The sequence below is a fragment of the Bubalus bubalis genome, chromosome 10, assembly GCF_019923935.1.
Source record: "Bubalus bubalis isolate 160015118507 breed Murrah chromosome 10, NDDB_SH_1, whole genome shotgun sequence".
Taxonomy (NCBI): Eukaryota; Metazoa; Chordata; class Mammalia; order Artiodactyla; family Bovidae; genus Bubalus; species Bubalus bubalis.
The window spans coordinates 91,062,376-91,079,852 of NC_059166.1; the positions used below are offsets into that span (position 1 = coordinate 91,062,376).

The window sequence follows — 17,477 nt, forward strand, 5'->3', positions numbered from 1 at the left end:
TTCATCCACCTCATTAGAACTGATTCAAATGTACTCTTTTTAATGGCTGAATAATATTCCATTGTGTATATGTACCACAGCTTTCTTATCCATTCATCTGCCAGTGGACATCTAGGTTGCTTCCATGTCCTGGATATTATAAACAGTGCTGTGATGAACATTGGGGTACACGTGTCTCTTTCAATTCTGGTTTCCTCGGTGTGTATACCCAACAGTGGGATTGCTGGGTCATATGGCAAGTTCTATTTCCAGTTTTTTAAGGAATCTCCACACTGTTCTCCATAGTGGCTGTACTAGTTTTCATTCCCACCAACAGTGTAAGAGGGTTCCCTTTTCTCCACACCCTCTCCAACATTTATTGTTTGTAGACTTTTGGATAGCAGCCATTCTGACCTGCGTGAGATGGTACCTCATTGTGGTTTAGATTTGCATTTCTCTGATAATGAGAGATGTTGAGCATCTTTTCATGTGTTTGTTAGCCATCTGTATGTCTTCTTTGCAGAAATGTCTGTTTAGTTCTTTGGCCCACTTTTTGATTGGGTTGTTTATTTTTCTGGAATTGAGCTGCAGGAGTTCCTTGTATATTTTTGAGATTAATTCTTTGTGAGTTGCTTCCTTTGCTATTATTTTCTCCCATCCCGAAGGCTGTCTTTTCACCTTGCTTATCGTTGCCTTTGTTGTGCAAAAGCTTTTAAGTTTACTTAGTTCCCATTTGTTTATTTTTGCTTTTATTTCCATTACTCTGTGAGGTGGATCATAGAGGATCCTGCTATGATTTATGTCAGAGAGTGTTTTGCCTATGTTTTCCTCTAGGAGTTTTATAGTTTCTGGTCTTACGTTTAGATCTTTAATCCATTTAAAATTTTTTTGTGTGTATGGTGTTAGAAAGTGTTCTAGTTTCATTCTTTTACAACTGGTTGACCAGTTTTCCCAGCACCACTTGTTAAAGAGATTGTCTTTTCTCCATTGTATATTCTTGCCTCCTTTGTCAGAAATAAGGTGTCCATAGTGCATGGATTTATCTCTGGGCTTTCTATTTTGTTCCATTGATCTATATTTCTGTCTTTGTGCCAGTACCATACTGTCTTGATGACTGTAGGTTTGTAGTATAGCCTGAAGTCAAGCAGGTTGATTCATCCAGTTCCATTCTTCTTTCTCAAGATTGCTTTGGCTATTTGAGGTTTTTGTATTTCCATACAAATTGTGAAATTATTTGTTCTAGTTCTCTGAAAAATACCATTGGTAGCTTAATAGGGATTGCATTGAATCTATAGATTGCTTTGGGTAGTATACTCATTTTCACTATATTGATTCTTCCAATCCATGAGCATGGTATATTTCTCCATCTATTTGTGTCCTCTTTGATTTCTTTCATCAGTGTTTCATAGTTTTCTATATATAGGTCTTTTGTTTCTTTAGGTAGGTATATTCCTATGTATTTTATTCTTTTTGTTGCAATGGTGAATGGAATTGTTTCCTTAATTTCTCTGTTTTCTCATTGTTAGTGTATAGGAATGCAAGGGATTTCTGCGTGTTAATTTTATATCCTGCAACTTTACTGTATTCATTGATTAGCTCTAGTAATTTTCTGGTGGAGTCTTTAGGGTTTTCTATGTAGAGGATCATGTCATCTGCAAACAGTTAAAGTTTTACTTCTTATTTTCCAATCTGGATTCCTTTTATTTCTTTTTCTTCTCTGATTGCTGTGGCTAAAACTTCCAAAATTATGTTGAATAGTAGTGGTGAGAGTGGGCACACTTGTCTTGTTCCTGACTTTAGGGGAAATGCTTTCAATTTTTCACCATTGAGGATAATGTTTGCTATGGGTTTGTCATATATAGCTGTTATTATGTTGAGGTATTTTCCTTCTAATCCTGCTTTCTGGAGGGTTTTTATCATAAATGGATGTTGAATTTTGTCAAAGGCTTTCTCTGCATCTATTGAGATAATCATATGGTTTTTATCTTTCAATTTGTTAATGTGGTATATTACACTGACTGATTCGCGGTATTAAAGAATCCTTGTGGTCATGTGTGGATGTGAGAGTTGGACTGTGGAGAAAGCTGAGCACCAAAGAATTGATGCTTTTGAGCTGTGGTGTTGGAGAAGACTCTTGAGAGTCCCTTGGACTACAAGGAGATCCAACCAGTCCATTCTAAAGGAGATCAGTCCTGGGTGTTCATTGGAAGGACTGATGCTAAAGCTGAAACTCCAGTGCTTTGGCCACCTCATGCGAAGAGTTGACTCATTGGACAAGACTCTGATGCTGGGAGGGATTGCAGGCAGGAGGAGGAGGAGACAACAGAGGATGAGATGGCTGGATGGCATCACCGACTCAATGAACATGAGTTTGAGTAAACTCTGGGAGTTGTTGATGGACAGGGAGGCCTGGCGTGCTGCGATTCATGGGGTCGCAAAGAGTTGGACATGACTGAGCAACTGAACTGAACTTTACCTGATGATTATTTCTGTGCCTTTTCATCTTGTTTAGATTGCTGTGTTTGGGGTGGCCTTTCTGTATTCTGGCAGTTTGTGGTTCCTCTTTATTGTGGAGGTTCCTCCCTGTGGGTGGGGTTGGACAAGTGGCTTGTCAGGGTTTCCTGGTTAGGGAAGCTTGCGTTGGTGTTCTGCTGGGTGAAGCTGGATTTCTTCTCTCTGGAGTGCAATGAAGTGTCCAATAGTGAGTTTTGAGATGTCTACGGGTTTGGTGTGAATTTGGGCAGCCTGTATATTGATGCTCAGGGCTATGTTCCTGCGTTGTTGGCGACTTTGCATTGTATGTCTTGCTCTGGAACTTGTTGGCTCTTGGGTGGTGCTTGGTTTCAGTGTAGGTATGGAGGCTTATGGATGAGCTCTTATCCATTAATGTTCCCTGGAGTCAGGAGTTCTCTGGTGTTCTCAGGTTTTGAACTTAAGCCTCCTGTCTCTGGTTTTCAGTCTTATTCTTAGAGTAGCCTCAAGACTTCTCTATCTGTACAGCACCGATGAGAAAACATCTAGGTTAATGATGAAAAGCTTCTCCACAGTGAGGGACACCCAGAGAGGTTCACCGAGTTACATGGAGAAGAGAAGAGGTAGGAGGGAGATAGAGGTGGCCAGGAGTAAAAGAGGGGGAATCAAAAGGGGAAAGATCAATCTAGCCAGTAATCAATTCCCTATGTCAAATGGCACTTCTTGAGTGCTTATTTGTGTGACAGATACAAAGGATTCAAAGGCAAAATTGCAAATTTTCATTATTTGAAGGTTGTATGTACAGTGTGACGAAGGCAGAAAAAAATGTGTGTAGAGTGCTGTGGGTACAGAGAAGGGAACAGCCAGTTTGTGGGAACGGAGCCTGGAGGGGTGAGCCAGGGTGTGGGAGGGGCCCCTCCCACCCCCCCCCAGGGCCCAGGCACCGCCCTGGAAATACCATGGACCCTGGGCTGGTCTGCCCTGAAGCCAGATGGCCGCCTGAGGCCAGATCACTAAGCAGGGACTCTGAATTGTATAAGAAACCAAATTCAGCAACCTCAAAGTCCCTTTCAAACTCTAGTTTACTGTTTAAAAAAAACTAAAGGACTAGTGAAATTGGATTCTTCAAGAGGCTTATTTAAATCTCTATAAATAGACTTAATTTTCTGTCTCTGTGATGAAATTAACACTATCCAATCCTTAGGATTTTCAGGCTATGCCTACAAATTGTCTTATTACCAAATACTCTTGTGTTCACTGCAGGTGGCGCTCTCTACCATTTCTAATTCCTTACTCAAGTGAATCAGTGCCTCCTTGTTGTGCTTTTCTCTCACTTAATGGAAAGGAATGTTGGAACGTCTCAGCATGGTCAGGTCACAGATGTTTAGCCTTATCTTCCTGGAGCATTGTGGCAACTCAAGAACCTAAGTCAGCTTAGGTTAGCTTACACACTACCATGAGTAATTCCATACATTCTCAATAGTCCTGGCACTTCTGCTGGGAAGATACAGACTCCTGAATTCAAGTCTTGAATGTTTGTAAAGTGGAAATGAACTGGATTTCAGATATGTTGTTTTAGCGTTTGTTTAATATTATTAGAAGGCCATTCTTGTAATTTACTATTATTTTTTATACTTTGATTTATTTTTGGTTGTACTGGGTCTTCATCGCTGTGCGTGGGTTTTTGCTAGTTGTGGCAGGCAGGAGCTACTCTTTATTGTGTTGTATGGGCTTCTCATTGCAGTGGCTTCTCTTCTTGCTGTAGGTACGAGTTCAGTAGTTGCAGCACCTGGGCTCGGCAGTTGCGGTTCCAGGGCTCTAGAGCTCGGACCCAGTCCAGTAGTTGTGACCCAGAGGTTTAGTTGCCCCACAGCATGTGGAATCTTCCTGGATCGAACCTGTGTCCTCTGCATTGGCTGGCGGATTCTCACCCACTGTGCCACCAGGGAAGTTCAAAAGGCCATTATTTTTTTAAAAAAGGAAAAGCACATTTGCCTTTACAGTTGTAATTACTTACAATTAAAGTTTACTGCACAACCACAAAAATTTTGTGGAATGAGTCAGAACATAAATAAATAATGAAATAGGAAGTTCCCTGGAAGTCCGTGGTTAGCATTTGGCACTCACTGCCGTGGCTCAGGTTCAGTCAGCGAACTGAGATCCCACAAGCTGTGTGACATGGCCAAAAATTAAGAAGAAGAAGAATGAAATAAAAGGTCAGAGCGTGCCTGAGGTTCAATTTTGTTACAGACAAAACAGTATTCTCGAAAAACTGGTGGAATTTTTTTGTTAAGAGACAAACTAGGACCTTTGTGAATTTCTGATACTATTGATTGATTTTAAGTCACCCATTGCCTCCAGATAACACTGAAATGTTATTTCATCCTGTAGATCACACACAGAGCAGCTTTGTCTTGGAATCCTAAGAAACTGTCTTAAACCTGTCTCTCTGATTTATAACTATAATTACTGACCGACTTCTATCCTAGGATGATAACACATTGTTAGCAACCATATCTAAATAGTCCCTAAAATTTAAGAAGCAGTTCTAAGATTTTTTTCACCAAAATACATTAATCTCAATTCAGTTCAGTTCACTCAGTCGTGTCCGACTCTTTGCGACCCCATGAATCGCAGCACGCCAGGCCTCCCTGTCCATCACCAACTCCCGGAGTTCACTCAGACTCACGTCCATCGAGTCAGTGATGCCATCCAGCCATCCCATCCTCTGTCGTCCCCTTCTCCTCCTGCCCCCAATCCCTCCCAGCATCAGAGTCTTTTCCAGTGAGTCAACTCTTCCCATGAGGTGCCCAAAGTACTGGAGTTTCAGCTTTAGCATAATCCCTTCCAAAGAAATCCCAGGACTGATCTCCTTCAGAATGGACTGGTTGGATCTCCTTTCAGTCCAAGGGACTCTCAAGAGTCTTCTCCAACACCACAGTTCAAAGGCATCAATTCTTCGGTGCTCAGCTTTCTTCACAGTCCAACTCTCACATCCATACATGACCACAGGAAAAACCATAGCCTTGACTAGAAAGAACTTTGTAGGCAAAGTAATGTCTCTGCTTTTCAATATGCTATCTAGGTTGGTCATAACTTTTCTTCCAAGGAGTAAGCGTCTTTTAATTTCATGGCTACAGTCACCATCTGCAGTGATTTTGGAGCCCAAAAAAATAAAGTCTGACACTATTTCCAGTGTTTCCCCATCTATTTCCCATGAAGTGATGGGACCAGATGCCATGATCTTCATTTTCTGAATGTTGAGCTATCTCAAATAAGCATAATTAACCACAGAGTGCTCCTTTCTTTTTCCTTTTTTCCTAAATAAATCATTTCATGCCAGCTTCCAATTTCCTGGTTTCCTTTTTCTTCCTCATTGCAAGTTCTGCTGTTTATTTTGTTTTTCTTTTCTAAGTGCTACAAATGTAGCCCCCTGGTTACACTGAAAATGTGAAAATCCAAAAAAAAAAAGTTATTAAAGATAGTCACATGACCCAGAGATTTAGATAACTACTGGATATTTTTTACATAAATTATTTTTATTGTGCAAAAATGTCATAATTCATAATGATTAGACTACTGGATATTTTTGTACTGGATTACACACTGTATCTTTTTGATCTCTCACTGACAAATCCCATCCACGTCGTGTATTGTGTGCCATTCAAGAGCCCTGCAACTTCCCTGGTGGCTCAGATGGTAAAGCATCTGTCTACAATGCGGGAGACCTGGGTTCAATCCCTGGGTTTTGAAGATCCCCTGGAGAAGGAAATGGCAATCCACTCCAGTATCCACTATTGCCTGGAAAATCCCATGGACAGAGGAGCCTGGTAGGCTACAGTCCATGGGGTCGCAAAGAGTCAGACACGAATGAGCAACTTCACTTTCACTTTCAAGAGCCCTGCAGGATCTTTCAAGCCAGGTCTCAAACTTGAACTTCAAAGTCCATCTTAACTCATCCTTACTTGATCTGCCCCTAACACATTCCACGTGAGAACTTAGGAGGTGATGTGCTGGCATAATACTAATACTTTCCTAGTAACACATGATTCGAGGACATACCAATGTTTTATTTTTAGTAAATTTTTTCTTGAAGTATAACATGCATTTTTAAAATGCACAAATCCTAAGTACATAGTAGGACAAATTTTCACAAAGTTAAAACATCCACGTAACCCGCACCCACCCAATCAAGAAACAGAACGTTATCTCCCTTGCACAGTGGCCAGGTAGCCCTTCCTATCTCTTTCACCCCCACCAAGAGGAACCACTATCCTGACTTCTTAACACCATAGATTAGCTTTGTCTGATTGGCTTTCTATCAGTAGAATCACTCACTACTCTTTTGTGTCTGGCTTCCTTTGCTTAACATTTTGTGAACTGTATCTATGTTGTTGTGGGTCATTCATTCTCATTGCTGTATAGTATTCCATTGAATACATATGCCACAAGTTGACTGTTGATGGACATTTGTGTTGTCCGGGTTTTACGAATAATGCTACTGCTATGTAACAACAGTCTTGAGGCACCACCTTTTTTAAAAAATGAACTACAAACAAGATATTTTTGCATTTGCATCTTTTTCTCTCTTTCTCTGCAGAACACTATTGGAGAATGGCAAACTGTTTTCTGCATCGCTGCTGCTATCAATGTATTTGGTGCCATTTTCTTCACACTATTCGCCAAAGGTGAAGTGCAAAACTGGGCTATCAGTGATCACCGAGGACACAGAAGCTGAAGTAACCAATAAATAATCCTGTCTCTATTAATGTATCTTTGTTTATCATGTAACCTAAAAGTGCCTTTGATATTTTAATGTGTAAGCTATCTATATACAAGAAAAAATTGTACTGTATTAGATTTGTAAGGCTTGTAATCATGAAATGTCACTAGTTGCCATATAAGCAAAATTAGCTATTTTTAATTATTATTAACCTGTTTGCTGGAACTTATAATTCAGGGTCACATACCTGGCTGCAAGTCAGGCAACCCACAATAGGGGAGTTCTATTTATTTATAAGACCATACCTAAAGAGATGAGCTGAAACAGACCCTTCTATACCTTTGCTTAATTAAGGTGGATAATAATTCTCAGGTCTTGTTAAACATCTGTTTTTGTACACCTTCCTCAAAAAATTATTTGTCATCAGCAATCCCTGACACATAGGTCTCAAACTTGAGCCTCTTCACGGAGCTGGCAGCCACTGTATCATTCAGCCTGGCAACTTCACTGAGGGAAGCATGCCCAGGCAGCTGCCACACGTCCCCTCTCTGGCTTCAGGGACAGTGCCCAGCACTTAGGCAGCATCCAAGACCAGGGTCAGTGCCAAGGCTTTGGATGGTATTCTTCCCCTGGGGCTGTTAATGTGTAGATGAAGCCCTGAGCCAACAGGGACAGTGCGATCCACAGTCATGATTTCCATGCACCCTCTCCCTTCCCTTCCCAGCGCATGCAATCTGCAAAAGAAAGTGTGATGCCTAATTAGCCACATATAACATCATCCTTGATGATCCTACCTTCACATGGATCAGAGTATAAATCTTCAAGTCCTGTGTTCTAAGAGCTATACCAGAATAATTAAAATATAAAAAAAAAAAAAATTTTTTTTTGTCTTACACCTAAGTATCTGGTTGCAGTTCAAGGTTAAAGTGACTTCTACTTCCACATAACCTGCAGCCGGTGGGGTAATCATCTTTAGTGTTGATTTCTGAAGTCTTATTTTTCCATTTTTTCCTGGACCATCTTGAGCATGCTTTGAGGGTATTTATGTGATTTAGAACTTGATTTATGTTTCATTGTGTATGTTCAACACTACCTGTAATATTTTAACTAAAGCTATTTAATGTAATATGATGTGTATACATTCTGTAAATTAATTTTTAAATCTGTAAATAGCTTTAAGTTGCTATGGTGATATTTCTTTTATAAATCAAAATAAAGCTTTTCAGAATGATTTTTTGGGGTGATCTGACAGTTCTATGATATCTTCTAGTATCCACAGTGGCTATTTTACATCTTTCCTGCCATCTTCCTCAAATTACTGGTCGACCTCTGCATGCATCTCTACCTCCACCTGGGCAGGATACTTGGTCCTCTGAGTGATGCAGCATCACAAACCCCTACGGCCATCAGCCTGTCCTTCCTGCTCTCAAAAGGGTCCACTCTTCCCACTAAAACATATGCTTACATCAGTGATTATATCTTCTCCACCTCCACTAGACCTTGCTTCAGTAATTCCTCTTTAATTTGCTTCCTCAGTCTCTGCCTCTCTTCTTGTTCTTTCCCTTCTGTCTCAAAGACACACAAAAGCCTTCTCTAGCCTTTAAAAAGCAAAAATACCAGGGACTTCTCTGGTGTTCTAGTGACTAAGACTCTGCACTCACAATGCTAGGGGCCGGAGTTCAATCCCTACTCGGGGAACTAGATCCCACATGTCCCAGCAAAGATCAAAGATCCGGTGTGCCCCAACTAAGACCTGGCCAAATAAATAAATATTTTTAAAAATACAAAACTCTCCCAGGGACATAAAAATGGTCCAGTGGTTAGAACTCAGTGCTTTCACTGCCAGGGGCTGGGGTTCAGTCCTTGGTTAGGGAACTAAGATCCTGCAAGCAGTGCTGCTCGGCACAATAATAGATGATAGATAGATAGGGCTTCCCTGGTGGCTCAGATAGTAAAGAAGCTGCCTGCAATGCAAGAGACCTGGGTTCAATCCCTGGGTCAGAAAGATCCCCTGCAGAAGGAAATCCACTTTTCTTGCCTGGAGAATCCCATGGCCAGAGGAGGCTGGCGGGCTACAGTCCATGGGGTCCCAAAGAGTCAAACACGACTGAGCAATTAACACTTTCACTTTTCACTTTCAGATAGATATAGATATATACACACATATATATGGAATATTTCTAGAGTGATACTCAAGAGACTGGAAACAGTAGTTCCTTCTGTAGAGAAAAAATGGTCTATGGGGTGGGGGAGGTGGAAAGGAGATTCATTTTCACCTTTTGAAACGTGACAGTATAACCTAGTCACATAAAAATATCACTTAAAAACAAGACGCCTGTTACTCAAGCTACCGTGTAGCCCCCACCAGGCTTTCCACTACCTAATGGACATCCCCAGTGACCTGTCTTCACTCCACCTGAGAAGTTTTAATCCAGCCTCACTCCCTCACCCTGTTCCCCCAATAAACAACTGTTCCCATCATGATCTTCACTCCTGTTAAGAGTTTCATCTCCCTGTCACTGAGGCTCGGGCATGAAGTCATTTGCTGTTGTCTTCCTCCTCCCTCATCTCCCACCTCACCCCCAACCCTGTTTATAATTAACCACCTGTATTTTCCATTCTAGTCTTTTTAAGACTCTGGAATTTTTTACATCTCTTTGGCTATCTCCCAAATAGATCTTTGCAGCTTTTGTTTCCACCTAGAATAGATAAGTAATCTCACTGCCTTTAGTGTGAACCTCTTCTGCCTGACTTCCCACCTGTGCTGGGTTATTAGTCCAAGCACATCCCACCTCCCAGACCAGGATGCTCCCACAGGGTGAAACACTCCCATCCCACTTCCCTCTGCCCACAACAATTCCTTTACCCAGTATGCTGCAGACCAACGGGGTCACAAAGAGCTGGGGAGACTGAACAGCGACATTCTAGTTGCTTAACGAATACTTAGTAAATAACCCTTTATTGCAGGCATTGATTTTTTTTAACTCATATATTACTTTTCCAATAGACTGTTTTCTTCTCAAAAAAGAAAATAAATGCAGAAAGGATATGCTAACCTCAAAGTAAGTTATAAGTGGCAGTCATTGGTGAATGGTTTTGAAAGTATTTGAGAATAGCTCAGTCCGATATAGGCAAAGTAATTCTCCTCCCAGCTATACAGCAAGTATTTTCCACACATTCATCAGGTGCTGAGCAATACAGTGTGAAAAAAGCAAACGCCTTCTCCCATGAAGTTCACATCCTGATTTATCAAACCTTTTCCTTCATGGGGTCCGGCCTTGGAAACCTTCTATGGAGACTGTCACTATCCACCTAACAATCAAATCCAGGGCAAACAAGCATGCCAGCTGACCTCGGGAAGCCGAGTTACGAAAGAAACAGAGGCAACGCTGGAGTCAGCAGTTTGTGTTAACCATTGTAATGTCCTTCCTACTTCAGCCTTTGTTTCATTTTCAAGAAATCAGAGATGTTTGAATTTAGATCCTATTGCAAAGTAAATGATTTCTCTGAGGGAAGTTTATCACTGTTAAATAAAATTGCCCCAACAGAAAAACAGTGGTCAAGTATTTAAAGTTAAAGGCAGGAAGAGCCCTATAGGAAACGACCTAGTTCCTCTTCCTCTCAGGAAAAGTATGTTACTGCCTCAGATGACTAGATATGAGGTGAACGTCTAATTTCCGTTTTAAAAATAAATAATCTTTTTCATAGAAATGTAAAGTGGATCACAAAGCCTTTTCAGATGCCTCTGTCTTTTAGAGCAACCATAAGAAAAGCCAGTTATAAAAGTTTGTGCTTTAAGAGGGTAACACGGAAAGTAATTTCTTGGAGCTCTGCTATGGCAAGCTTTGAGTACAGGAAGTACTGAAACCAAATGAAATGTAACCCCTTTTCCTGCCACCCTTTTCCGTGTGCCTTGATGAGGAAGAACACTAGTAGTTTTCCGAGTGCCAGCTTACTTTCACTTTACCTTGGCGTAGGGGGAGGAGGAAGCTGACGCCCAGCCCTGCCAGTCCTGTGCCTCTCGGTGAGGAGCCACGATTGCACAGCTGAGCTAGAAAAGTAGTCAAGTGACCGCTTTCCTCTCACACAGTCTCCCTGCCGGGATAGGCTGCGCTTGGGACAGGGAATCCTCCTTCTGTCCTAAATATTGTGTTAAGTCTCTTCCTGTCACGCTCTCTTCAGCAGAAACCACTGAAATATGCTAGCCCTTCGAGGGTCACTGCCTCTGGGGGATCAAGTGCATACTGGCCTCATGTTGCATTAGGGCCATTGATAGCCCCTCACTTTGAGTATTTCACAGTTTCACTTTCACTCCACAGCCTGAAACCTGAGCTTCCCACAGAAGCTTGGTTGAGATTGACAGTGATCGAGATAGGATACACAGCCTTTTAATGCTCAAGAACTGTTTGTGAAAAGTATTGGGATGCTGTCAGAGGAAATTTCAATCGGTATATTGTATAAATTACCTATACAATATTTATGATGTGTGTGCATGCTAAATCACTTCCATCGTATCTGACTCTGTGACCCTAAGGACTGTAGCCCGCCAGGCTTCTCTGTCCATGGAGATTCTCCAGACAAGAATACTGGAATGGGTTGCCGTACCCACTTCAAGGGGATCTTCCTGACCCTGGGATCAAACTGGTGTCTCTTGTGTCTCCTGCATTGACAGGCAGATTCTTTACCACTAGCACCACCTGTGAAGCCCAATATGTATGATAATACACTTTTTTTTCCCCCCGCAACAAAGCTGCTGTGCTTTGAGTTCTTCTGTCATTAGCGGCAGGGCATTCACAGAGGTCTCTTTTTGATCATCATCAGCTACATCAGTATACGATAGGTGACAGTATGTGTATTTCACTGTCACATAGATTACCACGCTTAGTATCCACAGATATACCCCCAAATACGCAGGCAACAAGACTTAAAGCTGGGATCCAAGATACATGCTCTGTTAATGGAGAGGTCTTTGCAGCTTACAGGAACCCCACCAGCAATCTTGGCTCCCCATGCCAACTTCAACCAAATAAGCCCACTGACTCAAACTATTACATTGAGTTGGGAATTTTGTATCACTATCTCAGCTCCATGTATGATATTAGGGAATGTGTAGCTATTCTATGTTTATTCTATAGCACTGTGAATCTTTTTAATGTTTTCTACAAACCTAAGTATGTTGATATGATTCAGTTGCTTCTATGGAAAAAAAAATAATTCATTATTTCTATTCCTGAAATAGAAAACATTTAAAAAGGGGAAGGAACAGAGGAGCCAAGGACATCGACAGTGACTCTGCAACTACTGTTCCTGCTATCAGCAAAGGTGGTGATTAGAGCCCGCTGTCCATGTCTGAGGAGCTCAAAGCAATCCTGAGAAAGAAAAACGGAAACTTGAGAAATCAGGCTCCCTGACTTTAGACTATACTATTAAGCTAAAGCAGTACGGTATTGGCACAAAGACGGACTTATAGATCAATGGAACAGAATAGGAAGCCCCAGAATAAACCCATACACATATTCTCAATTAATCTACAACAAAGGAGACAAGAATAATATTGAAGAATATTGAAGTTTCTTCAATAAATGGTGCTGGGAAAACTAGACAGTTACATATAAAGAATCAAATTAGAACATTCTCTAACACCATATACAAAAGTAAACTCAAAATGGATTAAAGACCTAAATGTAAGACCAAAGACTATAATACTCTTAGAGGAAAACATATGCAGAAGAGTCTCTGACATAAATCACAGCAATATCTTTCTGAACCCACCTCTTAGTTGTTCAGTGGCCCAGTGGTGTCTGACTCTTTGCGACCCCGTGGACTACAGCTCACCAGGCATCCCAGTCCCCTCACCATCTCCCAGAGTTTGCCCAAGTTCACCTCCTAGAATAATGAAAATAAAAACAAAAATAAGCAAATGGGACCTAATTAAACTTCAAAGCTTTTGCACAGCAAAGGAAACCATGAACAAAATGAAAACACAATCCTCAGTATGGGAGAATGTATTTGCAAATGAAGAAACCAATAGGGGATTAATCTCCAAAATGTATATTTTGTATAAACAGCTCATGCAGCTCACTATCAGAAAAACAAACAAGCCAGTCAAAAAATGGGCTGAAGATCTAAATAGATATTTCTCTAAAGAGGACACATAGGTGGTTAAAATGCACGTGAAAAAGTGCTCAACATCACTAATTATGAGAGAAATGCAAATCAAAACTACAATGAGGTGTCACCTCACACCAGTCAGAATGGCCATCATCAAAAAGTTTACAAGCATTAAGTGTGGAGAGGGTGTGGAGAAAACAGAACTCTCTTAAACTGTTGGTGGGAATGCAAATTGGTACAGCCACTATGAAAAACAATATGGAGGCTCCTTAAAAAACTGAAAATAGAGCTAACAAATGATTTAGCAATCCTATTCCTGGTCATATATCTGGAATAAACCATAATTTGAAAAGATACATGCCCCCCAATGTTCATTGCAGCACTGTATACAATAACTAAGACATGGAAGCAACCTAAATGTCCATCAACAGAAGAATGGATAAAATATTGTACATATATACAGTGGAATATTGTTTTTGTTGTCATTTAGTTGCTAAGTCATGACTGACTCTTTTGTGACCCCACAGACTATAGGACTCCTCTGTCCATGGGATTTCTCAGGCAAGAATACCAGTGGGGTGCCATTTCCTTCTCCAGGGGATCTTCCAGACCCAGAGATCAAACCCATATTTCCTTCGCTGCAGGTGGATTCTTTACCACTGAGCCACCAGGGAAGTCAACAGTGGAATATTACTCAGCCATAAAAGGAATGAAATAATACCATTTTCAGAAACATATATGGACCTAGAAATTATCATACTAAGTGAACTAAGTCAGACAAAGACAAACATCATATAACACTGCTTATATTTGGAACTTAAAAAATGATAGAGATAAACTTATTTACAAAACAGAAACAGACTCACAGACTTCAAAAATAAACTTATGGTTACCAAAGGGCTTCAAAAGGTGGTGGGGAGGGATAAATTAGGAATTTGAGATTAACAAATGCACACTACTATAAAATAGATAACAAGAACCTACAATATAGCACAAGAAACTCTGTTCACTATTCTTTAATAACTTATATGGGAAAAGAAGCTGAGAAAGAATGGATATATGCATATGTACAACTGAATCACTTTTCTATACACCTGAAAGTAACACAACATTGTAAATCAACCATACTCCAACATAAAATAAAGATTAAGTTAATTTTTAAAAATCATGTTTGGTTCCCCTCTGGGCTTGGACCTGGTTTGAGGTGATACGGCTAACTGTACCGGGAAGGTCAGGACCACCGTTGGTTCAGGATAATGTTGACCTAGTGCCTCCTGCAGGAAGATAGTGAAGACAATCAGCCTGCACGCCAAGGACACCTGCTCCTTCTGTGGCAAAACCAAGATGAAGAGGGAAGCTGCAGCTCACGCGTGAAAACGGAGGCTGCCGGGACCTGGCCCACGCCACCCCTGGTGCCCTCACGGTGAAGTCGCCTTAGAGACTAAAGGAGATGAAAGAACAGTAGAAGCAACACCACTGGAGACATCACCAGCCTATAATAAAAGAGTTAATTTATATAACAACTACTCCAACAACAAATTGTGTTTGAACACTGTCAATGGAAATAAAAATCATTACAACATTTTTGGAGAGTAATTTAGTAGTCAGTCAAAATTAAACATATTCATTAAACCAGAAAGTCTGCCTATGGTAATCTAGCCTAAAAAGTACTTGAACAAGCACCAAGCATTTTTTAGAGTATTGTCAGTTTTTCAATAAGGACATTGTTAAAGAAGTTATGGTACATTCATATAAGAGAATACTATGCAGCCATTAAAAAGTAAGCATGCTGAAACAGAGACATAGGAAAATGTCCATACAATTTGTTTGAATATGAAAAAGAGCTTATGAATATGAAATGAAAAAGAGCTTTGAATATGAAAAAGAGCTATCATATTACAATACAATAATACATTATCGTATATTTTTATTAAGAAATAAATTATGGATGTGTTGATATATACATGGGAAAAGATCTGTTAATAGCAATAATATAAAATTAGACAGTGAAAAGAAAAAAATGCTGGAAAATATCTTTAGCATTTAGGAACAGGGGAAAATTATCTTTTTTTTAATCATTTATTTTTTAGGCTGTGCTGGGTTTTAGTTGAGGCACATGGGATCTTTTTAATTGTGGCATGCAGAATCTTTAGTTGCGGCGTGTGAGATCTAGTTTCCTGACCAAGGATTGAACCTGGGCCCCCTGAATTGGAAGCATAGAGCCTTAGCTACTATGCACCGGGGAAGTCCCTAGGAGTAGAATTAAATGGTCTTCACTACATTAAGTACTTCTTCCAGCAAAACATACCAATCAAAGTTAACAGATACTGGAGCAGAGGAGATGGCAACATCTTGTCCGTAGAAGAGATTACTATCTAGACTATTCAAAGAGCTCCTACAGATCAACAAGAAAAAGTGAGAAAACTCAACAGAAAAATGAGCAATGAATAGGCAATTCACTTAATAGAAGACAAGATGTCAAACAAGTATATGAAGAGCTGATTAAATTCCCTGTAGAGACTGGTCCAGTGGTCCAGCCAGGAGGTCCAATGGCTAAGACTTTGTGCCCCCAATGCCAGGGGCCTGGGTTCTATCCCTAGTCAGGGAACTAGATCCCACATGCCGCAACTAAGCGTTCAACTAAAAATCTTGAGTGCAGCAGCTAACCCAGCACAGCCAAACAAATAAATATTTTGTTAAATAAACAAGTAAAAGACTTCGCTGGTGGTAGAGTGGATAAGAATCCTCCTGCCAATGCAGGGGACACAGGTTCCATCCCTGGTCGGGAAAGATTCCACATGCTGCAGAGAAGTCAACCAAGCCCGTGTGCCACAAGTACTAAGCCTGGGTGTTGCAACTACTGAAGCCTGGGAGCCCTAGAGTCCATGTTCCACAAGAGGAGCCACCGCATGAGAAGCCCATGTACCGCAACCAAGAGTAGCCCCCGATTGCCGCAACTAGAGAAAGCCCTTGAACAGCAACGAAGGCCCAGTGCAGCCAAAAATGAAATAAATAACTCTAAAAAGAAATAAATACAAAGGTTATTTTTTTTTAAATAAATGAATCCTTTGTAATTATAGAAACAAAAAAAATGCAAATTAAGATATTCCTTTCAAACCATCAAATTAATAAAAATTAGAAAGTTTGATGCCATCAAGTGTTGGCAAAGGATGTGAGGAGGTGGAAATTACTGTCCACAGGGAGAAGGGAATATAAACTGGTGTATCCATTCCAGAAAGCAAAATGATTGCATTTAAATAAAAATATATCCTTTGCCCCAGTACATTGCCCCACATCAGGTTATTCGTACCAGAATAATTCTTGCTCAAGTCCTGAAGGGAACGGATACCCCACACTGTTCCTTGTGACAGAGCTGGAGGTGAGCCAGGTGTGCCTCATTAGGGAAATAGATAAATAAAATGTGGTGAATTTTACTGAGGAATAATATCACCTAAGAACATGCAGAGACCTCACAAAGTGTTGCATAAGAAGACTTAATAGCACAATAACCACTTCCAAACATTAAAAACCCATACCAAAATGTGATATTTTCCAGAGATACTTGCATAATGTAGGACATATAAGGATCACAGAGTGAATGGTGACACAGGGGAGGAAAATGAAAACAGAATTAGAGAGAAGAAAATTATAAATAAAAACAATGGGCTTGCCCCGAGCCTAAGGTTCTATAAACAGAAGAGAATTAGATAAAAATAATTTTTAAGCAGTAACTCTGAAGGTGTTGAAGATGGATAGGGGGAGAATAGTTCACTTTCTTCTGTTCACTCTTCTTCTGCATTCTTTAATTTTTTTTAGAATAACTGCATTACTTTGATAATTAAAAATATAAATATTACAGAAGAGTGGTCTTTTGGAATATTAGGGAAATGTTCATAATATGAGGTAGAGTGTGATTTTGTTTAACAGCAGCTTTTTGAGATACAATTCACACAACATAAAATTCATCTTTTTTAAAGGGTACAGTTCAATAGTTGTTAGTACATTACAGAGCTGTGTGCCCATCACATATTTAATTCCAAAACATTTCATCAGCCCAAAAGGAAACTCCATCTCCCCAAGCTCCAGTCCCTGCCAACCACTAATCTAGTTTCTGTCTCTATGTGCTGTCTGTGTGTCTGGCTTCTTTTTAGCATAATGTTTTCAAAGTTCATCCACTTTGCAGCATGCATAC

The 17,477-nt window shown here is 40.3% G+C and overlaps 1 protein-coding gene and 1 long non-coding RNA gene across 7 annotated transcripts in view; one reads left to right on the forward strand and one right to left on the reverse strand.

The window, feature by feature from the left end:
• The window catches only part of SLC17A5 (solute carrier family 17 member 5), a 75,599-nt gene extending 67,194 nt beyond the window's left edge, over positions 1-8,405 (forward strand). For all 6 annotated transcript variants that reach the window (XM_006071100.4, XM_044924509.2, XM_025294876.3 and 3 more), the window contains one exon: positions 7,052-8,405. In XM_006071100.4, coding sequence (XP_006071162.3) covers positions 7,052-7,189 — 138 coding nt within the window. In that variant the 3' untranslated portion in view covers positions 7,190-8,405. The remainder of the gene's footprint in view (positions 1-7,051) is intronic.
• Positions 1-17,477, reverse strand: part of LOC102414293 — a 33,935-nt gene that overhangs the window by 14,860 nt on the left and 1,598 nt on the right. Inside the window, exon 2 of the long non-coding RNA XR_006639660.1 lies at positions 12,947-13,060. This is a non-coding gene — a long non-coding RNA (uncharacterized LOC102414293). The remainder of the gene's footprint in view (positions 1-12,946; positions 13,061-17,477) is intronic.